This window comes from Emydura macquarii, unplaced genomic scaffold, assembly GCF_026122565.2.
Source record: "Emydura macquarii macquarii isolate MOO-44397 ecotype Brisbane River unplaced genomic scaffold, CSIRO-AGI_Emac_v2 contig_2636, whole genome shotgun sequence".
NCBI classification, from domain to species: domain Eukaryota; kingdom Metazoa; phylum Chordata; order Testudines; family Chelidae; genus Emydura; species Emydura macquarii.
This window is the reverse complement of record NW_027132773.1, coordinates 40,937,933-40,964,434: the sequence shown is the minus strand read 5'-3', so window position 1 is coordinate 40,964,434 and position 26,502 is coordinate 40,937,933. Positions and strand designations below refer to the sequence as shown.

Sequence of the window (26,502 nt, the reverse complement as noted above, 5' to 3'; positions counted from 1 at the left end):
CATGTTATACAGGGACAGTTTGTAGAAGGGAATTATCTTTTAATAAGATGATAGGCAGTGGCTAAGGAATCACGCAGCGCATAATACATGTTATCTGTCTGTGCAATAAAATGCTTTGACATCTTTGTCTGTGGTTCACTTGTTTCAAAGATGTCTATTTTTATGAAATTTATGGATGTTACTAGTCAGTTGTCATTCAGTGTTTTCATTCTTAAAAATAATTGTTTATCAATGAGAAATTGTATTATTATACTGAGTGTATTTCTGTAGTTAAAAGCTGTCTTTGTCATGGCAGTAGCAAAAAGGAAAGTGATCTGTACAGTAGCAGAGCCTGCAAATGACTGATTCTATTGCCAGCAAGGCGATGATTTATTTATTTTTAAAAAAATGTTAAAATCTGCGCCTCGTTTTGTTTTGTCTTTTATTCAGTGGCCTCTTGTCACTTTTACAGGAGGCATCGTTGATAAGGACCTTCGTCACTACCTCAATTTACGGTTCCAGAAAGGTTCGGTGGACCACGAGCTCCAGCAGATCATACGAGACAATCTCTACCTCCGCACGGTGCCATGTGAGTATGGGGAAAATTACATGCCCTTTTTCTGTATGAGGGGACCACTTCCCTCAATGAATGTGGATGAAAGTTAAAAATCACAAAAGCATCGAAATACTAAGGGGGGGGGGTTGATAAAGCATCTTCTTTCTGATAGATTAGTGGTTTGGTGTGGACCGATTTATTGTTTAGACAATAATCTGAATAATTCAGAGGCAATTTCTAGTTCTGCTAGCTGTGTTGGAAGCTGAAGCTATGGCAAAGAGGGTATTTCCAAGAACAGTGGTTTCTTCTGTAGTTGATCTGGTTCTAAAATTAAAATAAAAAATAATTTGACTACTTTGCAGGACAGTGAGATGATGTTTGATATAGGAATTTTATTTGCACCAGATGGAATCCAAAGGGTTTTATCATTTATGAAATACATTGGAGGAGATGGAAGGGCAATAGGAGGAGAAAGAAGGAAATACACAAATTAAGAGACAATATAGTTTAGCTGCAGCAGATATAGTCTCAAGTGTTTTAACCTATTTTGAGACTGCATAACGTTTTTGGTGGGATACATGTCAACTATATTTAGATCTAGAGTCTTATATACCTTTTTGATAATATTTCTAGTAGTGAAACAGTTGACATATTCGTATATTAGCCATATGAAGAGTAGTAACATAAGAAATGCCAGATTAGCAGCACCAAGTGTTTCAGAGTAGAGCTGTTTGCTGACTGACAACATGTCAATCAAGATCGATACCTCTGTCATATTGTAATAGCTTGGTAAATGTAATCCAAGACTGCTGCATTTAAATCAGGATGTGAAGAGGGTGCACCCTTCAACTTGCAGATTTGACATTAGAATGATGGACTGAAGAAGATGGATTAAAGTGAGTGAGTGTACTATTTACATGGTAATGGGTGAATGCACTTTGAAAGCTGTTATGTTGTCAATGTTCCTATGTTATCTTTTGTGACATAAAAGAAAGGAGATATGAAGTACTAAAAATGAGGCACAATCATTTTTACTTTTTTTTTGAGGCTGAAGGTAACTAAATACAGTATCTGACTTTCAGGTGTACAACCTGTCCCTAGTAGGACTATAAACGGAGTAAGATTAAAAGATACTCACCTATTACCTAGATGATCAGAAACATTATTTTTGTGTAAGATTTATGATTAACTGGGTGTGCTTTAAATGTATTGTGAAGAAGAAGAATGGATCCAAGCAGAGGTGAAAATGCAAAAATGTTTTGAGACCAGGGCCTAGCACAATATGGTATTGTTAGAAGTTATCTAAACAGAGAGGTATCTGGAGGGCCATTGATACCCCTCTTCAATTAGTGTATCAATGAAAATGGATGGATTGTCACTAAAATGTTATTTCTGGAGACATGGATTTTAAAACACAGCAACTCTATGACCAATGTGAAAACATATGTCAGTCCCCACTACCTAGCATCCTATGGTTAGGTTTGATGGGGGAGAAATATCTGTGAGTGGCAGGTGTTTCTATAGTCAGCCATTTCTCATGTAGTGAGTGATTTAGAGCTATATCATGCCCTCAATCCACACATACAATCCCCAATAATATCAGTGGAAGCTATGTGTGTGCACTGAGGGCATGATATGACCCCAAAATATGTCTAAATCAAAAAATTAACTAGGCCAGTAAATACTGCATTACATACTGTAGTATGTACAAGAGTTATGTTACCAAGCAGGAGCAAATGTGTCAGTGAAAAAGAGATGGGTGCAGTAGGACCATACAGAAAGAAAGTACACTCACTTACAGGTTGGCTCCTGGAGAGGACAGAATTTGAATTGAATTGAAATGAACTAGAGGTAAAAGGGTAAAGAACAATCACAAGAAATGTTATAGACCCACTTGGATAGAATAAGAAGGCTGACCAGGAAATACTTATACTGATAAGGAAAGCCTGGAAAATCTAAGAACATCAATCAGAAGAGATTTCAATTACTCTGATAGTGACATGGATGACAATTGTTGTATTACTAAGTAACCAGGCATGTTCTTGGAGATCGTGTAAAACCATTTTCCTACACAATTTGCAGGTGGTAGGGAAAAAAACATGGTCTGGTGATCATGATATCTTATTCAAAATGTTCTTTAAAATGTTGGGAAGATAGCATCCCGAAAATATGGGAATTTTAAAATAAAATAATTAATAGAATACTCAATTGGTTTACCTTTAGTTTTGATTAAAAGATTACTTGCACCCAAATAATAAATATTTAAAAGGACATCATCATGTATGATGGATCCCAGTTTGTCCATTTGTTTTTTAAAACTGTCATTATTTAGTAGACTACAATATATCTTTTCTGTGGGTTTATTCTGCTTCCAGTGTTCATGTGACAGTCCAGTCAATGTTAACGACATATACACCTGCACATTTAGAGGAGAATGCACTCCTAAACTGTTTTCTGTTTTTAATATACCTTATTAACTTATTTTTTTAAATGATCAAGAGCCCGATTTTTCAACGAGGCTGAGCACTCATAACTCCTATTGACTTAAATTGATGCTTCAGGCAGTCAACACTTCTGAAACTCTTTATTAGAAGATAAAATTCATGGTTGACAATGCAAAACTATTTCTTTTCTAAACAGTAAAGAGATGACTTCAGAGGTATGTAGCTAGTATATTAAATAAACTATTCCATTGCCAGTAGATTTAAGAAAGACGATGATAACTGTAGCCCATGCATGTGCTTACCACAAATCCTGCCAAATGACATAGCAGTAGCTAAATCATTCCCCCTCGTATGATGCCATATAGAGGAGAACACAAGATTGTGGTCTTTGGAAATATGGGTGAAGTCAAGGAAAAACCAGATTAATGGTCGTAATACGTTGCAAATATGATGTAAGATGGAAAGAAACACAAGTTACTGCTACTTATGGCAGCCACACAAGCAATGTGTTGTTAGTAGCCATCTTCAGTGTGGCCTTCATCTCACCTATTAAGAGACTGGGGGAATAAGTCTTGCCCCTCTCCATTTGCAAACACATATGAGACAGTACAACGCTGTGAATTGTCCTCAACATAGAGCCAATCCCTTCACTCTGGGTTTTCTAAACACATAGTTATATAGGTATCGTTCTCATTGAAATGAACAGGAGCTGCACCTATGTATCAGAGTAATACCGAGCCTCATATCTCCTGTGTTTTGCTGTGTTTTGGGAGAGTGGTTTTGGTGTTTTTTGGGGGGGTATGGGGGGAGGAGGGCGGGCAGGGGGGACTCATGGCGGGCTCCAAAACAATGTACTGGCCAAGAATTACACCCACACTGACATCACAGCAAAAGATCTGCAAACTGAGGGTCAAATTAAAAGGCACAGGCACACAGCTATTGTTGGAGTGTGTGGGAACTGTGTGCACATCAAAAAACAGAGGGCCAGATTCTCAGCTGTTATAAATCAGGGTAGCCCCATAGAAGAGAGTGGAGTTTGGCAATCTTATGCCAGCTGTCAATTTGGCCCACTGAATTATAATTTCCCGTTTGTGGGCAAAGAGGCTGAAGGGGCAGAAATGCATAAAGATATGCAAAAATAAAGGAACTGGGTCAAATTCCCTGGTCATAATCCAAGGGGTTCCATGGGTGTGACTAAAATCAGAATTTGATTGTTGATTGTTGATCTTACTTTTCTTGTATTTTTTTTCCATGTATTATTGGCCTTGCAATGCTGTTTTCATCAAAGGGAAACTAGCCATATGCCCCAATGGCCCAAATGCTTCCTTCAGTATGTGTATGCAGTAATCAGTGACATAGGAAATAGATTTTTTTCTACATTGTTGATGGAAAATACATGCACATATACAATGGCAGAATTTCAGATTATATTTGCAAGATTTTTCAACAAAGCAGCGGTTAGCTAACTCTATCCCCAGAGCTGTGTTGACAGCACTAATGGAGCTGATGCACAAACAAGGAAATGAAGAAAAAGGCATGTTAATTTGAAGCTGTATTAGAAAACAGATAAAAATAGCAAGGGACACAATCAACATGTTGAAGTTTTTAAAAGCTTCAACTATTACCAACAGTGGAGAGCAAAACAATGCCTATTTAAAACCGAGTTGGCCCTTTGAACCCTCCAAGGGACACAGTTATCTCATCATAGCAGTGCGAAGACCAGCAGACAAAGAGTTAACTCCCTGAATGGCTCACCCAAGAGTGTACAGATGAAGCAGGACTCTGGATAGTCAGACCGTCAAAGGAAAGCCAGGGAACTCTATACAAAGGTAGTTGGAAGGGAGAGGAGCCTGCAGGAGCACAGATCTCCACATCCGGTTGTTAGTAGTTGAACTGTCCTTTTTGTTTGTTTGTTTGTTTTTTATTCTGGACAGTTCACCCTTAGCATAGGCTTATGGCAGAGGCTTATGGAGGCATAAAGGAAGGGATGAGGAGCAATGACCAAGGACGTATTATGCTGAACAATATCCTCATGAGGTGCCTGTTGAGATGCAGAACTTGCTAAACCATAGAAAATTATAGCAAGTATTCACCCCACTGTAGCTGTTCTGGTGCTAGCTGGGATAGAGGAAAGAACATAGACACTCTTCTGAGGCTATAAGTACTAGGGCCAGCATTAGTCATGTTTATGCTACATAGTGCTTGTAATCAAATTGCGGATGCCACCTGCAGAGCACGAAAGAGGAAGTGGCTGTCCATTCTTCCATATTCCCACTTGTGTTTCAGGGCAGTTTGGCCTGGTAGCCCGAGTCAGTATGGCTGCCCTTGCAGTGTGGGTTGTGTGGCCTAGTGGTCAGAGTCAATAGGGTGGCCCTAGTTTTCAGGGCAACAAGGCCTAGTGGTCGGAATCAATAAAGGGCCCTTTTGGTCAGGGCAGCATGGCCTGATGGCCAGAGTAAGTAGAGTGGACCTTTAGTCAGGGCAGCGCGGCCTAATGGCTGACATCAGTAGAGTAGCCCTTTCAGCCAAGGTTGTGTGGCCTAATAGCCAGAGTCAATAAAGCGGCCCCTTTAGTCAGGGCAGCATGGCCTAATGGCCAGAGTCCATAAAGAGGCTTTTTCTGTGGGATGATGTGGCCTACTGGTACGTTGGGAGAGTGGGGCACCACCTAGGCGTGTGTGGCACCTGGGATAAGGGAGGTTGGTCCCTTCCTGCTCCTTGGAGCCGCAGCCCAAGACCCTGGCAGCGGTGGGGGTACTTGCCACTGAGTCAGCAGGGGCCCTCCTGAAACACACTGACTGGTTCCCCGCTTTGCCCCTTGCAGCAAAGTTTAAGTCCCCTGGGCTACTTTCTACTCTTTTCCCCAGCAATGAAGTCCGTAGCTCTCACGGGTCTCTGTGGTCATCAGCTGCTGCTGCTCCTGATGACTCTGTTCCCTCTGTGTCTCCTTCAGGCGGTGAGGTGGCTGCCTTGGTTGCAGTGCTCTCAGCCTGCGCAGTCTAGGGCTCTGGATGTTTCTGGGCTGGAGCCTGCAAGGTGCATCTTCTCTCCTCTGTGGTCCACCCCAACTGAGCTGGGTTGTTCTCTTTTGTACTTGGGCTGCAGGTGGAGCATGCCTAGTAGAGCTGAGGAGATGTGACCTCATTGGCCCACAGAGTGGAATTAACCCTGGCCTGACCAGTGTGAGGCTTGTACACCCCATCACATCTCAGTTTCACGTTAGGTACTGAAATAAGGGTCAGATTTTCAAAAGTGCTCAGCACCAGCAGTCCCTTTGAGAACATATGGGAATTGAAATCTGTTGGAAATCTGGGACTGTGTGTACTTTAATATCATGAGGCAGTGATGCCTGATTAGACTCTGTGGGCGCTAATAAGATACAAATAATGTATTATTTATTTATTATAATATATAATGAATAATAAGAGCATATGAAGGACAGCTAATACTGGAGGTAAGACTAACTCGGTCACATACCAAAGCTAACATCTGGATGGAAGCTGGTTTTATTTCTGAGCTAGGAAAGGAAGGGTGATCTAACAATTGTAATAAATAAGTAGCAGTTGTTTCTCATCCTTCTGTGGAAATAACAAGGATGAAGATTCATCTGACCCAGGCATTGTGTGCAGACATCACACTATATGATGTTTGTAGAAATGGTAAAATATTTGGGATTTATAATCAGTATGGTTCCTGGTCTAAAACATATACCTCTAAGAGTGTTCAAAGGAACATGTACAGAGGAGACAAATTTTTCTCACAAGTTTAACTCAGTGTCAAAAATATCTTTGAAGAGTGAAAAATGACTGCATGACTCTGCTCTAAAATAAACAAATTAAAAAGGCCAGATATTGGCAGTTAAGAGCTGACAGTTTGATGTCACTATTCTTAGGATAAAATAACCTGTGCTTAGCACACAAAAAAGCAAAGAGTCCACATCAGTGAAAATCACAGCTACCAGCTTTAATGAATGTTTTGTTCTTGCACACAGAAATAAGTGTTAGTTATTGCACTGAGTTAACTTAGATGGCTCAGAATAAACCAATGCAGGACCCTTGGGGGAATGTTCTTGTTATTATCCAATGGGGGCACACCTCAAAGTTGAAAATTAGTGTATTTAAAGTTGTCATTGGCAACTATGTTCAGTACTGATGTATCTTGAGCAAAAATAAAACAAATCATGTGAAAATGGTGTTAGTAAGATTTAGTTTCATTATTATTTTTACTTAAATTATGGTAATGCCTAAAGTCACCACTAAGATTATCGCCCCATTGGGTGAGGTGCTGGACACAGTAAGAGACAGTCACTTTCCCAGATAACTGACAGTGTAAACAGACCAGACAAAGAAAGGGCTGAAGTGAAACCAAGGCTCAAGGTCATAGAGCAGATCGGTGACTGAGCTGCGAACAGACTGCAGGTCTCCTGACTCCCAGTCCAGTGCCTTACCCTCTGGGACATTCTGCCTCTCCAATTATAGGTACTATAATATTTAGTTATATTAAATGATATTGGAAAATATAAATATCCACAATACTTGTTAAAGTTATCCAGTGTATATATATGTTGAGAAATCAATGTTAAAATGATAATGTACTGGTTTTATGTTACCTTTATATGGACTTTTCATTATCATTTTATGGATTTGTTTTCTTGTTGTGAAATGGTGTATCCTAATCATTTATTATTGTTTAAGGCTCTGGTCTAATGCCCAACTGAGTCCACGGACAGAGCACCACTGACTTCAGAGGGTATTGACTCAGGTTCATAATGCTTGTGCATGGGAGCTTTTTGATGTAGTTGGTTTGAGAAAGTGGATAATGATCAAGAAGAATTTGGAGATTTTATTTTTGAATAAATCAAGGTTTTGGCTTAATTAATATCCAGGGCAAACGTATGTCAAAATGGAGTCTACAAATAAGGAAGAGGCTGGGTGGAAGCATTGTACAGTTGATAGTCTTCAGGAGGCAAAAGACAGAATTTCTGTAAACCTTTCTCAGGTAACTTGTAATGGGTACCTAACCTCAGCTACTCAGTCATTTATTCTATTTTGTGCATGTGTGTTAAATATTTCTCTTAAAACTATAGATGCCAAAGAAAAACAAATTGTACACAAGGGAAGAAAATTGTATGTGACTGATGTTGTAGAAGTATTTTAGTGTGAACTTTTGATATATAAAGGAAGCAGTAGGATTTTATACACTGTGCCTCCTTAAGAAGGTAACGTGAAGACTTTGTGGTACTGTATTTGCACTACCCCGGCAGCTGTTTTGCTTATAGTAGCCTCTGCTTTTCTTGCATCCTTTATCCCAAAAATCAAAGTTCTTGAAACCACAAGTCACTTTTGAATATCAAGAACCAATTCATTTAACTCACACACTGGGTAACGTGTTCCACTGATCTCAAAAGAGCTGATCCTGCACCTCTAAAATCAATGGGAGTTTTAATAATGACTTTAATAGGAGCAGGAGCAAGCTCTACAAGTTCTAACAGTGTGTAACCCTGTCTTTCTTTAGCAGTTGCACTAACAAGATAAATCACATAATTAGCTTAGGTGATGTAGATTGTTGTATCTTTGCAGCCATTTGGAGGTTTTAAGACAAGGCCACCTGCAAGCCACTTAGCTTGCTGATGATGCCTGAATGTATGCAGCCAGAAACTTGCTGCAGCATAATATGTTTGTGGTCAGAATTTTGGAGACAATATTTGTTAATTGCTCTAAAGAATTATTTCACTCCAGTTCATTTTTTGCCGAGATTGATGGTAATATGAACATTCTAGGTCAACCAGCTCCCACTTTCTCATTAAGTCTTTGCAATGTATTGTGCTTTTTCTGCATAGATCCTTTCATATTTGTGAGCTACTGAGAACAAGTGGTATCTGTGATTTAAGTCTAACTTTGAGGCTTCCATATAGTTTTGCAACATGGGTTCTCTAATTCACATAATACCAAATGGATCAAAGACAGTGAAAGTGTTAAATGAATCTTGATGATTTCATTAATTTTGTTGATTACTTGAGATCTGTATAGAGACATTTAAGAATGATATAAAATCTGATAAAGTGCTGGTCTCTACAGAACAAGAACAGCAGGAAATAAAAGAGGTCACAATTAACTTATATTGCAAGCTAGGTATGAGTAAAGGCTCTGAGGTGGAACTCAGGGTGTTGGCTTTAACTTATAAAGTCCAGAATGGTTTCGGTTATCTGAGGGATATCATCTCTCTCTGTGACACAGCCACATTGAGTATAGCCAACCCAAAGCAGCCAAAAATCATGTCACATCCCCAAAAATCATGAGATTGGGTTAGAAATCAAAAGATTTTTTAAAAATAAATAAATTATGGGCCCTTCCTATTAACCTTCTAGGTTTTTTAGCCTTCTGGGTGCACTTAGTTTACATTTTCAAGCTTTTATAGGCAACCACGAAGGATAAAGATTTGCTTTTTTAATGAAAGCTGAGATTCTTGTGGAATCACGACTCCAGGAGCTAGTGCTTTCAGAAAATCACCAAATATTGAGAGAGAAAATCACAAGAGTTGGCAATGCAGAACAGAGCTGAGAATGGCAGAGATGCTTGAGCTGAAGTTCCCTTGATATAAACAAGATGCAGATGCTGGCAGGCTATTTTCTGTGAGGGGTCCTTTATTTTGGAACTTGCCCCCTGCCTTAGTTCACTGGAGCCCAGATTTGATAACCTTCTGGGCATGCTGTAAAGCCCATCTTTTTTCTCTCTTCTTTTAGCCTGTTGAAGATGATGTGGGCTGACGTCGATATATTCATGGACATCTTTTGCTTATTTGGTGATTTTAGTTGATAGGATAGGTGCTCAGAATATAGGCTGGGCACCCGTCATTACATTTTTGACATTCAAAATAACAACGAGAGAGAGAATGGGAGTGGCTACTAAATCCATATCCAGCACTACTCCACAACTTTCTTCTGCCATGAGATACCTGGATATATCAAAACACATGACATTCCTTCCTCATGAGAATAATGGGTCTTCTATGGAGAGAAGGGATTTCAAACTCTCTCTGTGCACCATAGGCCAAAATCTGTAGAAAGCCCCGAAGTGGCAGCAAGTTTTAAATAGAAAAGCAGAGGTTGAGTGGAATTTTTTTAGGAAGAAATGGGCAACATACCCAGGGGAAATGCTTAAACAGAGAGTAAAGTTTTGGTTCAATTAATAGGAATGGGTTTAACGTGGAGCCTATTACTGAAATACTGATGTCTGCAAGTCCTTCTTTTAGTGCCCCCTTTCACCCTGCTTTGCCTGACAGCACCACATGCACATTCTCCTGGCTTTCATCCAACGATTGTTGTTTCTGGATTCAACTGTGTTTCCAGGGTCTTACTCCCAGTTCTACCCTTCTGCTTAGAGCTCTGCTCTCACGTTTTCAATCCTCCCTCACTATCAAACCACCCACAGTAATAGCCATGTACATCAGCTTCTTGGACTTGCTTTCAGTTCAGTTTGCTTTCGCTCACATCAATTTATCAATTTTGTTTAAAATATTCCAAACGGGGAAATATTCTCAACATGGAGCAGGTGGAAACTTGTTTGTGGAAAAAATTGCAGAAGTGCCAGACTGCACTTCAAATAAATATAAAGAGCTGGATTTAATTAATTGCAGTCTCGAAGAAGAGTAACCATTGCAGTCATTTTCTTGGATCTCTATTAATGCCAAGGGCAGGATGTCTTTACAATGCTAGTTTGAGGAGCTCTGGGGAAATTTCTTATCGTGGGAATTTTGTGGGGATGTCAAAGTAGCAAAAGTTTTGAAAAATGCTCAGCCTTCCTGTTAGGAGTCAGGTGGGCTTCAGCACATATGCTGTAGTAAGTGTTTTTAATGCTAGAGGATATGTTCATACATAGATAGAAGTGGGGGGAATACTACTTGATATCCATTACGATATAAAAATGTATTTGCACAATGTTCGGTAATAGAAATGAGTCATTTATATGAAAGTAAGAATTCAATTCATCCACATTCAGTTACTGATTATGCAGTTTCCAGTAACCCTCAAATGATATTTTGCTAATGATAAAAAATGGAAGACAGCTGAATACTGAAATTTATCTTTTTCAATCTTTTCTTTTTCATTGGCCAGTCAGCATTTCTCTTCAAATGCTCACTTAGCATAAAAACAGTTGTGTAGGTGCCAGAGCCAGCATTTGTGGTCAATGGAACCCAGAGGTACAGTAATCCCTGAAGTGGAAGACAAAGAACTGTCAGGGAAATTTGTGTTTTTCTTCAGTTAAGGCTGTAAGATCCATAGCCCCTTTCATGCAAAGATAGCCTTGAGAATGTAAACTGAGTGCAGAGAATGAATGTTTGCCATTGATTGTTCCCCAGCACAAGCGCCTGGGTTCTACTTTTTCATCAGCAACAGAATTAGGGAGGCCATTCTATCAAAAATGTGACCCTTTATGTGACGGAGATCACATACTAGAAACCATCCTGTCAAGCTTTAATAGCTTCAGATAAGATCTTCATGGTTATTTGGATGACAACAAATATATACACATCACAGCAATTCTTGGAGGGTTTTTTGGGATCCAAAGAATTTTGTTTTATATATTGACCTGTAATTCTTTTAGAAGTCTCATCTCTATTGAACTTGAGAGGAGTTGAAAACCATGCTACAGCAAACTTTTATTTGAAATATGTTACCTAAGACTGAATGGTATAAATAGCACCTGTGACTATCTTGTTCCTATATAAATTATCTGTTCTACATTCTTTCACTTTGAAAACACTAGGCCAATTCTTGAAGGATGCTGAGCATCTGCAAATCCCTCTCTCTTCAATGGGAGCAGCAGGTGCTCTGTCTGCATCTCTCAAATTTTGGTCCATAGAATTCGTTAATGTCATGTCAGACCATCCTCTTCCCCCCCCCCCCCCCAACTATGTGGCATTCTTAATTGTTGAGCCTTGATATTGGGCCCTGTTGCATGTGCTAATCATCCCTAAGCCCGTATCCAGACCCTGGGGGATCTGCCAGGCATAAGGCAAGGCTCAGGAAATGTAGAGATTTCCATACCATTGTTCCACATGGGGAAAAGAGCTGATGTCTGTTTGTTAAAACAGCCTCTTAGGGTCATTGACAACCAAGACAATTTAGAGCAGCTTGGTCCAAAGCACCCCAGTTTTGAGTTCTTTGTGCCCCATCTCCAGCTGCAACAAACATTCTCCAGTTGCAGCTGATATGGTCCATGATTCCCTTATCTGGCTCTACACTTTTGAGACTATGCTCTATTCAGACATCAAAAAATTTATTTATTTTTTTTTCAAAGAAAAGAATGGAAAAAATACTCCACATATAAGCATGGCTGGTAGTTTAAAACATCATGGAAAGATTTTGACTCTTCCAATTACTTTAAGGCTTTTGGCAAAGGAATAAAATTGCACTAATTGGACTGTCATTTGTTGTATAAGAGTGTGAAATGAATGTTTTATCATTCCTCATTAAACCCAGGCATCTACATATTACCAACATCAATACCTAATCATTCTTATTTTCATATTATGAATAGCTTCAAATAATTTCAAGAGTGTTACAGAAGATTATTTTTTGTTTATTAATTTCAGTTCACAGTTTTTTCACAAGAAAATAAAAAATGTAGAAATTGCTTTCCAAAAATATTTTTGAACTAGGGACAACAAAGGGAATCTTAATTAAAAGAAATCATGTGAATATATTATTAGAGCTGGAGAGGTGACGCAGTAAATTAATAACAGGTTGAAATGATTCAGATGCCTTGAGTTTGAATTGGCACAGCATAGTAGATTAATGGCCAACTCTGGCAAGGTATCATTGTGAAGAAATTGTCAGCATTGTGGCAGCTATAATACCATTTTGGTTGTATTTAAAGCCTTAAACAGAAGTTCCAAGTATTCATGTGTTTGCAGTAAGAAACTGTCTTTTTGTTGTGTTTGTACAGTGCCTAGCACAATGGGCTCCTAGGCGTTATTTGAGTATTTCAAATTGAAAACATTATTTGAGTATTGCAATAGCCTGAGGAGGGAGGTAAATATTCTCATACCTATTTTATGGCACAGAAAGGCTAAATGACTTTGAGGCATCACAATGAGTTGCTGACAGAGCCTGGAATAGAACTATGGATTCCTGACTCCCATTTCTCTGCTCCATGAGGCAACACCTTCTCTTTTCAGTTACTTTACCAAAATTTCCTCAATAGAACTCCTGGTCACTCCTGCTCTCTCCTGTCTATGTGAGCAGTTGTGTAGGGCTCAGTGCAGATGTTCTAGGGACAAGGATCTGGTGCAGAACTATTCCTGGCTTCTGCTGTTGCTAGATCTAACCATTCCCAAAGGGGGTTGGCCAGCTGAGCAGGTGACCCACAGAAGAGTTCAACAGTGGGCTTATTCCCTGAACAGTCTAGGTGCTCTGTGATGTATTGTAGCTCCCTGAGGCGTAATGCTTCTTCATTGTCTGGTGCCTTAAAGACATATCTGTACCCTATGTTTGTAAAGAATCTATTTCTATTAGGTAGTTTATTTTACAAAAGTTATTTTAAAAAAATTAAAAATAAATAAAGCCTAGAAAAAAAAAAGAGAAGGCTCCTGTAAGATGCGATTATAGTGTCTCTCTTCTCCCCTCTTTGCGGGATGTGGAAGACTAAAGCAACAATAATAAACATAAGAAAATGTTACTTGCTATATACCTTCATTAGCATCATAAAAGAAGGATTCAGAATAAATATTAAAGGCTTCTTTTAAAAAGGTTACAGATTTGCATGCTCTCATCTGCAAAAGAGGGAATCTTAAAAGAAGATGAATGTACCGAAATGGAGAAAAGATATAGTTGAAGGATTTGTTACAAGAATTTCATCCTCTTTGCCTTTCGGTACACTGCAGTCTCTTGAAATGAAGGTAGGTTGTGAGTTCAGCTTTATCCTTTTTTGGTGGCCCATTATGGATGCTGGAAGTGACATCATTTTTCAGTTAGAGTTTCATGCAGTGAACAGACTGTACACATATCAATATCTCCAGAGCACTCTGGCACTGAGAGAGATCTTCTTTTGGTAACTTGAGGTGAAGTTAACATAGTGGTGATATGAAAATTAAAATGTTGCCCCTGAAATTGTGGAAATAAGGTTACAATGTTTTGTGCAAAAGCAATATGAAGTAAACAGTCTTCTGCTGAAATCATAAAAAATCTAAAAAAAAAAAAAAAGATGTACAGCATAGCTTATTTATTTTTTAAAATAAAACTTGTCTTTTGTTGCCTGCCTTAAAATAAAAGGGAGAGGAGCCATTAGTTATTGCAAACTTCTTACGTTGTTTCTCACTGAATTTGAAAACATGGAGAAATAGCTGAGGGCACTTGACTAAATGCTATCCAATAGCAAAACTCTCATTGACTTCAGTCAGGGCTAGATAAAGCTCAAAGTGTTGCGACCATCATTAAGAATTGATTGTGTGGCATGGGTCACACAGTGCAAAACGGGGTATGTCTACCCTTGGAGCTGGGAATGAGATTCACAGCTCATGGAAACATACTTGCACTAGGAGCTAGCACGCTAAAAATAGAATGTAACTGTGGCAACATGAGCTGCAGGATGGGCTTGCTGCCCTGCATATCTGTCCATCAGGGACCCTAGGCATGTACCTGTGGTGACTATCCTGTCCCTCAGCTCATGCTGCCACGCCACATTTGGTTTTTTGCCTGCTAGTTTGATGAGAGCTAGGATGAATACATCTCCTCCAGTTGGGAATCACACCCCTAGTAGACATACCCAGAGAAAAAATTCATTCTGCTTCTGAACTGTTCACATGAGAGTCAACTAACAAAGACAGTCTCTGTCCTATCTTCTAACGCAGTGGTTCTCAACGAGAGGTATGCGTACTTGGGAATACACAGAGGTCTTCTAGGGGGTGCATCAACTCATCTAGATATTTTGCCAAGTTTTACAATAGGCTACAAAAAAAGCACTAGCAAAGTCAGTACAAACTAAAATTTCATACAGACAGTGACTTGTTTATATTGCTCTATACACTGAAATGTAAGTACAATATTTATATGCCAGGTGATTTATTTTATAATTATAAGGTAAAAGTGAAAAAGCATGCACTTTTTCAGTAATAGTGTGCTGTGTTTTTAAGTGAAGTGAAACTTGTGGGGTATGCAAGAGCAACCAGACTCCTGAAAGGGATACAGTAGTCTGGAAAGGTTGAGAGTCACTGATCTACCAGATAATGTTCAAAAAAGGCTAAGTTAAGACAGAGGCACATTCAAGCAAGTTTAAATTAGGTTTTATATAACCTGGCGACTGACTGATTTGGAAGTTGAACACTGTGCACTCAAATCTTCAAAAACCTTTCTGACTTCCTATTTCCTTCACTACAAACATTACATCTTGTTCCCAGAATTGTAGGTGTAAACTTTCCATTTGAACATGACTATGTAATTTAATAGAATACTACCAAAAAGACAGTGTTCTAAATGTTCTCAATACTCATCTGTCAATGGAAATTTTGTGCTGGAGTTAGGACTTAGGCAATGGACTTGATATGTATTTCAGCCCTGGCCAAGGTTGTGGAAAGCTTGGAGGTTGGGGCCTCAGAAAAGAACAACATTACATCTGGACCAAATAACATCAGGGGCAAAACTTCCATTGATCACTGTGAGCCCTGGATCTCACCTTTTCCTCCCCCACTTCTGTTTATTCTCTAAAATATGTACATGACCATTAAAGACCTTTGTTACTAGAAACCCTTTGGTCCCAATCATGCAAACATTCATGCCTGTTTATAACTTCACACACCTAAATCAATCAGTGGGACTACTCTCAGTACTCACGTGCATAAACGTAAGCATGTGAGTTGATGTTTGCAGAATTGGAATGTAGGTTTCTCAGAAATGTTGTCATGAGATTGTGAAGAAGAAAATAAGTTGGTAAAGGTGTTTTATATTTTAGGGCAGGTTCAAAAGTGGCAGATGGAGGACTTGATTTTTGTGGTTCTTTAATTTAGAAAGCTTTTTCATTTAATTTTTAATTTTATTTAGACTTTTTATGTTTGAGGAATATATGTGATTTCAAAATGAATGGCAGAGTGTATGTTTTGTGTGTCATTTCATAACATTTTAGTTGGGCTTTTCACTGTTTGCCTTTTTCTCCCAGTGAGCTTTTTCAGGTTGAGGAAAATCACAGGCACCTTGACCTGTGTTAAACATACAAGTTTTGCTTGAGTAGTAATTTTCACAGATCAGACAGTAATATTAGCAAGTTGCTTAGGAAATATGCAAAGGAATAATGATAACTCAAGGAGTGCAATATTTACTTCCTATGTCAAATATCATGAGCTTTCATTGAATACGACAAAACAGCTTCAGTAAGTTCAGTGGAGTTGAAACAGGACTTAATTTGGACTTGTATGTCTCTGGGTATATTAAGTTAAAATATTACGTGACCTAAGTTTCCACGTCCTGAAAAATGGTACATAATTCCCCTGGACAATAATGTAATGTTTACAGCGACCTACTTTCCTTTCCTTATATAATTCCTTGTAGTGTCTTTAAGGATTTGCTGTACACAAAAGCAGCAATTTTCCAAGTTAAAACTCCAACAGATCATTGTAAACAGGTCCATTAAACTAGCAGCATAGAGCACTTCATGCTGCTGGCCAGGATGATTAATAAATAAAAGAACAAGAGTTGTACGTAAGTAAGAAAAATATGAATAATTTTTGTAAGTAGACTCCCAGTCTTCTTATTTCAGGAGAAATGTACAGAAATACCCATCTGCCTTAGATGTTTCCAAGGCACCTGTCACCACATCCTTATCTTTTAAGCCCTGATTCTGCAACAACCTATGTATGGAGGCCCAATAACTTCAGGAAGGCTGATTCACACCTTGCTTGTGAGCTCATCAGAGCAGAGAGTGACCTTTATTTGTGTCTTGTACAGCACTGAGCATGTTGTTGGTCCTTAACAAGTAATGAGAACTTTTAGTACATTCATTGTGACTGATGCATGGTCCTTTGTAGACAGTCCATTGTAGTTCAATGCTTTAACAATAGCAGGGATTTATTAGGCAGTGAATGACTAAAATGTGATCAGTATCTGTTTGGGGCCACCTAGTGTACAGTTCTGTTTATAGGGTAATGCAGAACCCCCCTGCCCCTAGGAGAAGTTCTCCTAGAATTCCCTGGCACACTTAGAGTGATCCTTTTGGCCGGTGATTAACATGTGCCTGGTCCAAACAGGTTATGGGCCAGGCAAATACAGTTTCCATCAGGGTCACTGAGGGGTGCACATTTCATCCAGGCCTGGGAGGGTAAACCCTCTGATTGACTGCTTTCCCTACTTCCTTGCCTCCTGGGGTGTAAGCAGCCAATCAGAGTTGTTGCAGAAAACTCTCTCTGGCTCCTCTCAAGAGTTGAAGCCCTTCTCATAGGAGTGAGGGAGGGAGCCCTGCTTCTCCCCCTCAACTGCACCCCCCCCACCCCCCAGCAATTTGACAGCTCCTCTGCTCTCCCTGCTTCAACACTCACCTTGGAAAGGGGGATGGAGGACCCTGCAGCAGCCTCTCCCCCCCCGGCCTGGAAGAAGGATATGGAGACCCCCTGAGCGGGGAGGGGTAGGGGGCAGAATTGATAGAGGAGCAGGGGGAAGAGAACAGATGTGGGGGGGACAGAATTAATTGCACAGGTGGGGGAAGGGAGACAGAGCAGATATAATGTTGCTTTTATTTGTATAGAAAACGATAGATTCTGCACATTTTCAGACCTCTTTAAGCACTGGTTGGGATGGTCAGAGGACCCATCCCCTTCCCCCACCCTGGCCACAGTCTATATCCCTTTATCTCCACATTAAAATAGACTAAATGGTTAAAATCTTCCTATTAGCTTTGCTTCTATTATTCTATGCATCTTTCTTAAAGACACACTTTTAAGCTGTTTCCCAGTAATGCGTACTCTCAGGTGATGAGCTCAATCATTGTGAAGGATATAGTTTCATTTTCATTTTAAGATGCTGCCTTTTATAAACTGAGGAAGATCACACAATCCTAGCAAATATTAAATATTAATGTGCAACTATTACAACATAATACAATAAAACTACATTGGCTGTACTTCTAAAATAACTATTATTAGTGGTTGGCAGGAAATACTTTTCTCATCCCACAGAAAATATTTCTGTCCTGAATCAGGTCAAAAAGTCCAAGATCTTGGGGAGGAGGGGAGAATTGTGCAAACCAAAAATCTGAAAAAATTCAGTTTGGGTCAATCAAAATATGTTGGTTAGATTTCAACCATCTTGAATTTTGTAATTGTTTTTTGCTATAATTGGCTCAACTTTCAAAACAGAAAGTCATTTTGAACCTGAAAACCAGAATTTTTTATTTCGAAAATGATGAATGGGAATCACATATTTATACAATGTCATCCAAATTATGTTTTCCATTATTATATTATTAAAAGGAAGATTCAAAAGCACACTATGTAGTAGTTCTGCAGCTTTTTCAAAATGTTAGTTTGTATCCTCAGATACTTTAATATGAATAAATATTACATTAATTGCCACGTTTTCTTGTGGCTGTCCATCCACACATTGAGGCCCCCCACATGGGGGGGGAGGGTACACTTTACTGGGGCCTGGAAACCTGGGGGCCCCGGCCCAGGCTGCATCCCCGATTACCATGAGGAAAAAATTGAGGCTAAATTGTAGATCATGCCTGAGGATATTTATAGAAATTTATTTCCCTGTATTTATGTATCCCTGTATTTATGTATTGTCCAGATCTTGTGAGATTTGCTGGAGCCAATCAGAAGCAGTGTTAGAGCAGTCTCAAGCAACACTCTGAACACTGAGTTGCTGGGCCTGCTGGCCCAGCCCAGGCTCTTCTCTAGAATAGAGAGTGTGCGCTTGTGCAGTTAAACTAGGACTTGTAGTGTGAGACTGAGAGACAGAGAGATTTGTGCTCCTCTCTGTGACATGGTCTATCGTAACAAGATCAAGAACTACCAGTCCCAGAGTTCCTTGTGCATAGGCAGGAGGGAGGGACAGCTGGTGGGAGGGGCAAAGCAAAGTACCATAAGACAGGGGGAGCCAGTGCTGCTGCTTCTTCTGGTAGGATTTGCAGGCCCAAAATATATGTGAGTAAGTGTCTAATTCACTCACAGTCACACACACACCCACCCCATACTGCCGTGTCTGGTGGTGGCTATAAATACAAATCAGGCAGCCAGAAACGTAAGGAGGCAAAAGAAAGTGAACTAAAAGAAGCTAACCTATCCTCCAGTTTTTCAAATCAGACAAGGCCTTTCTGCAGTCAGACAATATACTAACTAGGGAAACAGATGAACAAAATCAAGATGAAAATGATTTCAATATAGAGACTGTGTCTGTGGCACTGGCAATTGATGGCAAAGAAAAGCTGCCAGAACATGCATCATGTGGCTCCGATCTAATGATTGAAGATAGTCAGGTAGTATGACCATTAGCACCACCACATACAGAAGGTTTACAAGAAACAGGAGAGAGTAGTGCTACACTATCTGATTTTTGTCTTTTCAAAGATCCAGGCTTGTGGCCTGAAAAGAACGGTTAAGCCACCTAGCTATCTCATCTATTGAGTGTGAACTTGCAAGAGAAATTGACTCTGGGGGGCTAATTCATGATTTTGCAATGAAAAAGGCCAGAAAAATAAAGCTTTAAAGTTAATTGGCCTAATTATAAAATGTTTGCATCACATCGGTCCATTAGAATAAAAAAATCAAGACATTGACAGCATATAATACCTTTATAATGACCAAAAAGTTACAAAATAGCAAACCTGTAGAACTTTCAGGCTGGGTGTTATGTTAAACAAAAATAGCAAAGGGGGGCATTTTTCAGAAATGTAGAATATGTAACAGTAATTTCAGAATTCAAACTTTTTTCATGGCTCATGAGATTGTATGTATGGAATGAGGGATTGTGGTATGTGTGTGGGAGAGGGCCCATGTTACAAGTTTGTACTAGGTCTGAAAAAATTATACTTGGGCCCTGCACATGGTGGCTTTGACCTTCCTAATGCATCCTAGGTGGAACCATATGCCTGATTGGAGCCTCCAGCATGCAGGTGCAGGGAACCAACCATGCAGATGCATTTTCAGGATTTGGCTTAAGTCCCAGCATTCTGAGAGATCTTGATTCAGCAAATGCTTCTAGGCAAATGCCAAATCAGGTCCAGAGTTACTATTTCTTACCCTTATCAGCTGTTGTTCTGTAGACTTCTTTTTCTATGGGTTTTTTTTTTTAATTCTTATTCTAAGAAAAACACTTTGAGCCAGATTCTCAGCTGGTGTAAATCAGCATAATTCCATTGACTTCAGCAGAGCTACACTGGCTAACACCAACTCAGGATCTGGCCCTGTAATTGTAAGCCAGGAAACATAAAATTCCATTTCTAAAGCAATATATAGTGATATAAGTTCTGATTTTACTGATAAGAATTGACATGTATTAGCTTTGATCACTGCAGAGCTAAATATGTTGTTGAAATATCAAATTAAGTTTCTTATGTATCTGTAGCTTTGCTGAATCCTGTATAGACATTTGTAAACTGTTTATACTTTACAGTTACAAAAATGACATATAAGAGCATTTTTAATAGCAAGGTTGTAAAGTGCTGTGTAAAAGCTGGAGCCTTTATTGGTGTCTTCAGATAAATAAATTGTTATTGTCATTTTCATAGTAACAGACACCCAACCGAGTCAGAGTTAAGGAAACTGAGTTTTTGTCTTTCTTTTTAATTTTAAATAATAATTTTAATTAATTTTAATAATTTTAATACCTGTCCTAAATATCTTTCCCTGTCTCACTTTTTTTTAATCTTAACACTATAAAGGGAAGCCATGTTGTAGCTAAAACCCTATAATGAGTATTATTTTGATAATTATAGTGGCATTCATATGTGCCACTACAACAAGATTCTGTCAATATTTTCATTGTATGCCTCTTTTGGAGGGGTGTCTCTTTGTTAACCCCTTTTACAGGATTATGATAAATTTTGTACGAAGTATGCCTTGTGAGGTATCATTTGAAAACTCATAACTTGCTGATCATTATTGTTCTGGTAAAATGTGTGGGGCAACATTGTATGTAAAGTTATACAATTCCTCTGTATGGAATTACTAGTCATGTTCCAAGTCTGGGGGGAGCAGCCCCAAACCAGTTCCCCGGAGACAAAAGGTTAGCCGACGCCTCAGCAAGGTGTCAACAAAATTAAATGGACTATCACCTGTTGGCAGGAAAGAGGATGTGGGTGAAAATCTACCTCTTTGGCAAAGGAACAGCTGTTGGTTCACATCCACACAGACTTTGTCTCCTGAACCTCACCTGGAGATGATTCTCAAAGAAGAAAAAGGACTAAAAGAGAAGAGAAGAGGTGCTCCAAAGCATTCCTTTTTTCTCTCTACGCATGGAATTCACAACACCTGAAGAACAAAGGAAACAGCTTTGGACTGGAGGAGGGATCCTGACTGAAGACTCAGCCAGTAAGACTGCTAAAATATGTGATGAGAGAGACCTTTGCTTTGAATTCACTCTAGCTTGTTAAGTTAGGCGTTAGCTGTGATTTACTTATATTTTCATGTACCCAGTGCTGACTTTTATGCTTCATTACTTGTAATCACTTAAAATCTATCTTTCTGTAGTTAATAAACTTGTTTTATTGTTTTATCTAGACCATTGTGTTTTGGATTGCAGTGTTTGGGAAGCTGCAGTTGGGGTAACAGGATTTGTGCATATCATTTTCTATTAATAAAATGATGGACTTTATCTAAGCTTGAATTGTCCAGAAGAGCTGGGCAGTGCAAGATGCATTTGTCTGGGACTGGGAATTTGCTGATGTTGCACTGCAGTATAATTGTGGCTGGCCATAGCACTCGTACAATATAACTGGGAGTAACTTACATGCTGGAGGCTGCATGTAGCAAGACCAGGAGGAGTAACTCGCACAGCGAAGCAGTGTAAAAGGCACCCCAGTTTGGAGAACTGAGAGGAGACAGCTGTTCACCAGTCCTGGGTAATGCCACAGTACTTCTTTTGTGGTGGGTTAAATTAAACTCCTTTTTAAAAAAATGTTCTAGGCATAACTTTGGCTGCTATGCCCAGATAAACTGATGTAAGTTGAAAATAGAGTGAGAAATTGCAGCTCTGTATTTCCTGGCTTTTGTAAGTGTAATTTTGACTGAATATTTTAGGGCCAAATCCTGTGCAGAGGCAGAATAGCGTATATGTCTATTTGTGATTCACAGGGGTTTAGAGGAGGAAAAGGAATGTCTCATAACAAGGCTGACCAGTTTCTGTGAAAAATTTACTTATAATTATTTCAACCAACTAAACTCAGAAAGTTATGAACTCCCACATTCATGTCAGTGAGGTATTAACTCAGATGCCCTGCAGTGTCGTCATTAACTATTTTCATTCCTCAGTTATGAAAAGAGAGGCAGGGTCACAGATCTTCACAATGTTCTGTGGGCACTGTCTCATTTTGGTGCCACATGTAGGTGTCATTTGGAAGTGTATCACCTATATTTTTTTCCCCAGTCAAGAACAAGCCAAGCCCTTGAGTATATTGAAGCTCCACCTCGGGAAATCCAAACTGAAGCAGTCCAGTGCAACTCAGAGTACACAGAGTCATATTTTGAACATCTGCACAACCCATTGAGAACAGTGTTTCATATTGGCGACTCACATGGGAAGAGCTTGGAAGAGTTACCGCTTCTACCCCCCACTTAATTCAACCCCAACTATCCTCAGTGTGTCAGTAATAATGATTAATACATATCTCTTATATCACTGTTTTATCAGTAGATCTCAAAGCACTTCACAATCTTTAATGTATTTATTCACACACCACTGTGAGATAGGAAAGTTCTGTTATCCCCATTTTACAGATGGGGGAAACAGAAGCACAGAGGGGCTAAATGACCTGTCCAAGGTCACACAGGAAGACTGTGGCATAGCAGGAAATTGAACTCAGGCTTCCCAGATCCTCGGCTAGTGCCCTAACCACTTAAACATTTGAGAAAATTGTTCGCAGATGACTGTCAAGTGGTAAACAGAAAAGGAGGCTGAAATAACTGAATACAATTTTAACTAAACTGAATGAGGAAGTGGTCCTGTGCGCAAAAAAAAAAAAAAAAAGAAAGAAGGATGTGATTATATAACTGTGCCATAATGCAAAAAGTAGAAGAGAGCAGAATTGAGGCAACCTTTATTCTGGTGTTTCCTAACTTTTGACTGATCCAGTATGCAAATTTTATAATGTTCTTTTAACATAATTTGTTTAGTAGAGGTGGTCCAAAACTTTTTTCCCCTACAGAAAATTATTACATTTTATTAAAAACAAACACAAACAAACAAAACCCCAAACCCTGATTTTTTGTTTTGTTTTGTTTTTAGTAATTTTTGGCACTGACAACCAAAAATGTTTGGCCAACAGCTGCTGAAAATTGAAAAAAAATTCAGTTTTAGGTTTTCACTTTCCAATTAAATATCAAAATTCTCAAAGAATGCAGACATTTTCTGCAAATTTTTTTGTTCACTTGAAAACCCAATTTTTGATTGGAAAAAAATGTAGATGGAAAACGTTAACAGCTTTAGTATGCAGTTTACCTCTGCACAGGTGCCTTTTTTTCAAGATCCGGATATCATGGATTTTCTGGGATCATGCCCATGTAGCTGGAAGGATGGTTAGTAGTAATAGGTGGTTAGTGATTTGGAACAAGGATCTCTACTGTGGTCCAGAATGGGGAAATAAGAGAAGATTCTGAAAAGAAATACCTCACTTGCTAAGGGCAGACCCAGTGCAATGGTCATAAAATTGAAATTATGTTGTTTAGTTAGAGTAATAACAACAATAAGCTTTTAGGTAGTGCTTTTCATCAGTAGATCTCAACGCACTTTACAAAGTAGGTCAGTATCATTATCTCCATTTTACAGATGAGGAAACTGACATTCAGAGGTGAAGTGACTTGCCTAAGTTGATCCAGGCAGTGGCAGAACCTCAGTCTCCTGAGTTCTAGTCCAGTGTTGCATCCAGTAGGCCACACTGTCAGCCTCATGTTAGTCATGAAATATTTAATGCAATGTGAGAGGATTTGTCTACAGTCTTGGCACCAAATAGGCATTCATATCCTGGTTGGTAGGGTAAACTGATAATGTCCTTTGAAAAAGACAAAGTAATACAACTGTGGTTTAGGAAAAGGAATAATAATCATATTACTTCTTATTTATATTTTGCCCTCTTCATCTCACAGGATCCCAAGATTTCTCGCAAAAATATATATAGAGAGAGCACTTTTTGCACCACTGAAATGTACAATGGACACTGGAGATGCTTAACAACAATGCTATACAAGTTTAGAACAAGACAAGATGGTCTTATCCATTTGAAACTAGAGTCAGAATTGAAAGTATAGCTTCCCACGATAGAATTTTCTCAGAACAGGAGCATAACTTAATATCACTATTTTCTCTGGAAATATCATGAAATCCTTAATAATTCTTAAGTACTCAGAACACAAAATCAGCCCAAAGCTCACTAATAATACATCAGTAATGACTCAGAGGATAGAGTACCATCTAATGAATCACTTGTAGCACCTAGCTATTCCTTAGCAATATCCCATCCAAATATAGACCTAAGCTGACACTACTTCCCCTGTGAGATCAAGCACAAGGTAGCATAGCTATAGGTAGGAGAAAAGAGAACAAATAATGAGCTGGTAGAAGGAATTTTTTTAAATTATAATTTAGGTTCCTGAGGAAAAAGTGAAGATAACACTGAAATGTAGCTGAAAAGTGGAGTTTTAGAAGAATGGCAACCCACGCATATGTCAAGGTTAGTTTTTTAGAATTTGTAAACAGGTGATGTTGCTTAAGATATCAGAGCAAGTTGGAAAAGGGAGGGTGTTAACTAGAAGCTGAATAAGCTAAAAAGAAAAGCAGAAAGAGAGGAGCCTTCAGGTTTATGTGAAATTGCTTTAAAAAGTTTGAGGACTGAGGTGATGAAAGAATTTGACTGTCATCTGTGCTGTGTGGGGAAATGAGATGCTTCCATGTTGAATTCTGACAGCAATATGCCCACTCCACAGAAAAAAGAGAAGGAATATAAGAGCAACAAAATATTAAATCTCCAGATGAAGATGTGAATGAAAAAGTGTTTGTGTTACACAGCTCCCAAACAGAATGCAGGCAAGGCACTTGGGGGAAGATTCAACGGGAAATTAATATGGATTCGGGAAGACGCATGGAGTTTCTGACCAAATAACTCTCACTAAGGGAGACAATTACACAGTGCTAGAACAGAAAAGATCTGTTGGTTTATTTTACCTTTGGAGGGTTGGGGCCCTTTGGCTCAGCTGAATGTTTATGCTAAGCCAGTGTTGAAACTTCAGCTGTTTGTAATTCTACATTCACCTTTCCATTTTTTAAATTTTTTTTTAGCATTTGAGTAGAATAAATAAGACTCTGTGGAACAGTATTTTCTTATTGATTTGAGTTCTTATCACAATACTCTTAGAGAACTTTTCTTTTTATTAAGCTATCACAAGTCAAAAGCATGAACTAGAACATTATTTCCCATTGTTCAGATGTCAAAAGTTCTTAAGCATCAACATCAGTGAGGAAGTGTTTGATATTGTCCCTTAAGGGCTAGGTCCTGAGGTTAGCCAACCCTAATTTCTAAGGAGGTGCACCTGAACAGGGATCGCCTGTTTCCTCTATAAAGGGCAGCCGACAGCTGCAAAGATGAAGGGATGCTCCGGAGAAACAAGGAGGGAGTCAATCACTGCTGGAAGCCAGTAGGGTTGGCAGGGGACCCTGCATTTTCAGGGAAATGGCCCCAGCAGGGAAGGCCTGCGAAGTCCCCAGTAAGAATTCTGGAAGCAGAGACTTGATGGAGATTTGAGAATTTTTATTTTGAAATGTTGCTATGTTAAGAAATTCAACCCCAGGGAGGGATGTTGCTGAACTTAAGAAGAATTTGTGTGTGTGGAGCATTTAAGATGCCTCTTGAAGAGGGAAACTGAGATAGGGTGCCTGCCAAATGACCTCAGGCCATGAGGGAACCATGGGGAGGCAGCTGGCGTGTTCACACACATGCATTAACAAGCACAGAATAATCCGTGCATACCAAGGAGCTTGAGTTAAAGACTAATGAAATAGTTTATGTTCAAAAACGTTTAAAGCACAAAATAATCAATGATCATGAATCTGAAGTTTTCTAATGTAGACAAGATGCAAAAATTAATGTTCTTTTAAAAATGGGTAGATCTAAGTCTTATGTAGACTCGGTATGTCTACACTGCAGACTGAAGTCTATTTACTTTACTTTAAATCGATTTTCACCCTCTGAATTTTAGAAGTCACAGCAGCGTGATCACACAACGCTTCTTCCACCAGGCTCTTGTGTCCCCACTCGCCACACTTGGGTCAACATTCAAAGCAGTGCATAGTGGATAGCTATCCCACAGTGCCACTAGCTGCAGAGGCTTTTG

The 26,502-nt window shown here is 39.1% G+C and overlaps 1 protein-coding gene across 2 annotated transcripts in view; it reads left to right on the top strand.

Annotated features, from left to right (window-relative positions):
• The window catches only part of MAGI2 (membrane associated guanylate kinase, WW and PDZ domain containing 2), a 1,036,622-nt gene that overhangs the window by 306,521 nt on the left and 703,599 nt on the right, over positions 1–26,502 (top strand). For both annotated transcript variants that reach the window (XM_067564540.1, XM_067564538.1), the window contains exon 2: positions 452–568. In XM_067564540.1, the coding sequence (XP_067420641.1) occupies positions 452–568 (117 nt within the window). The remainder of the gene's footprint in view (positions 1–451; positions 569–26,502) is intronic.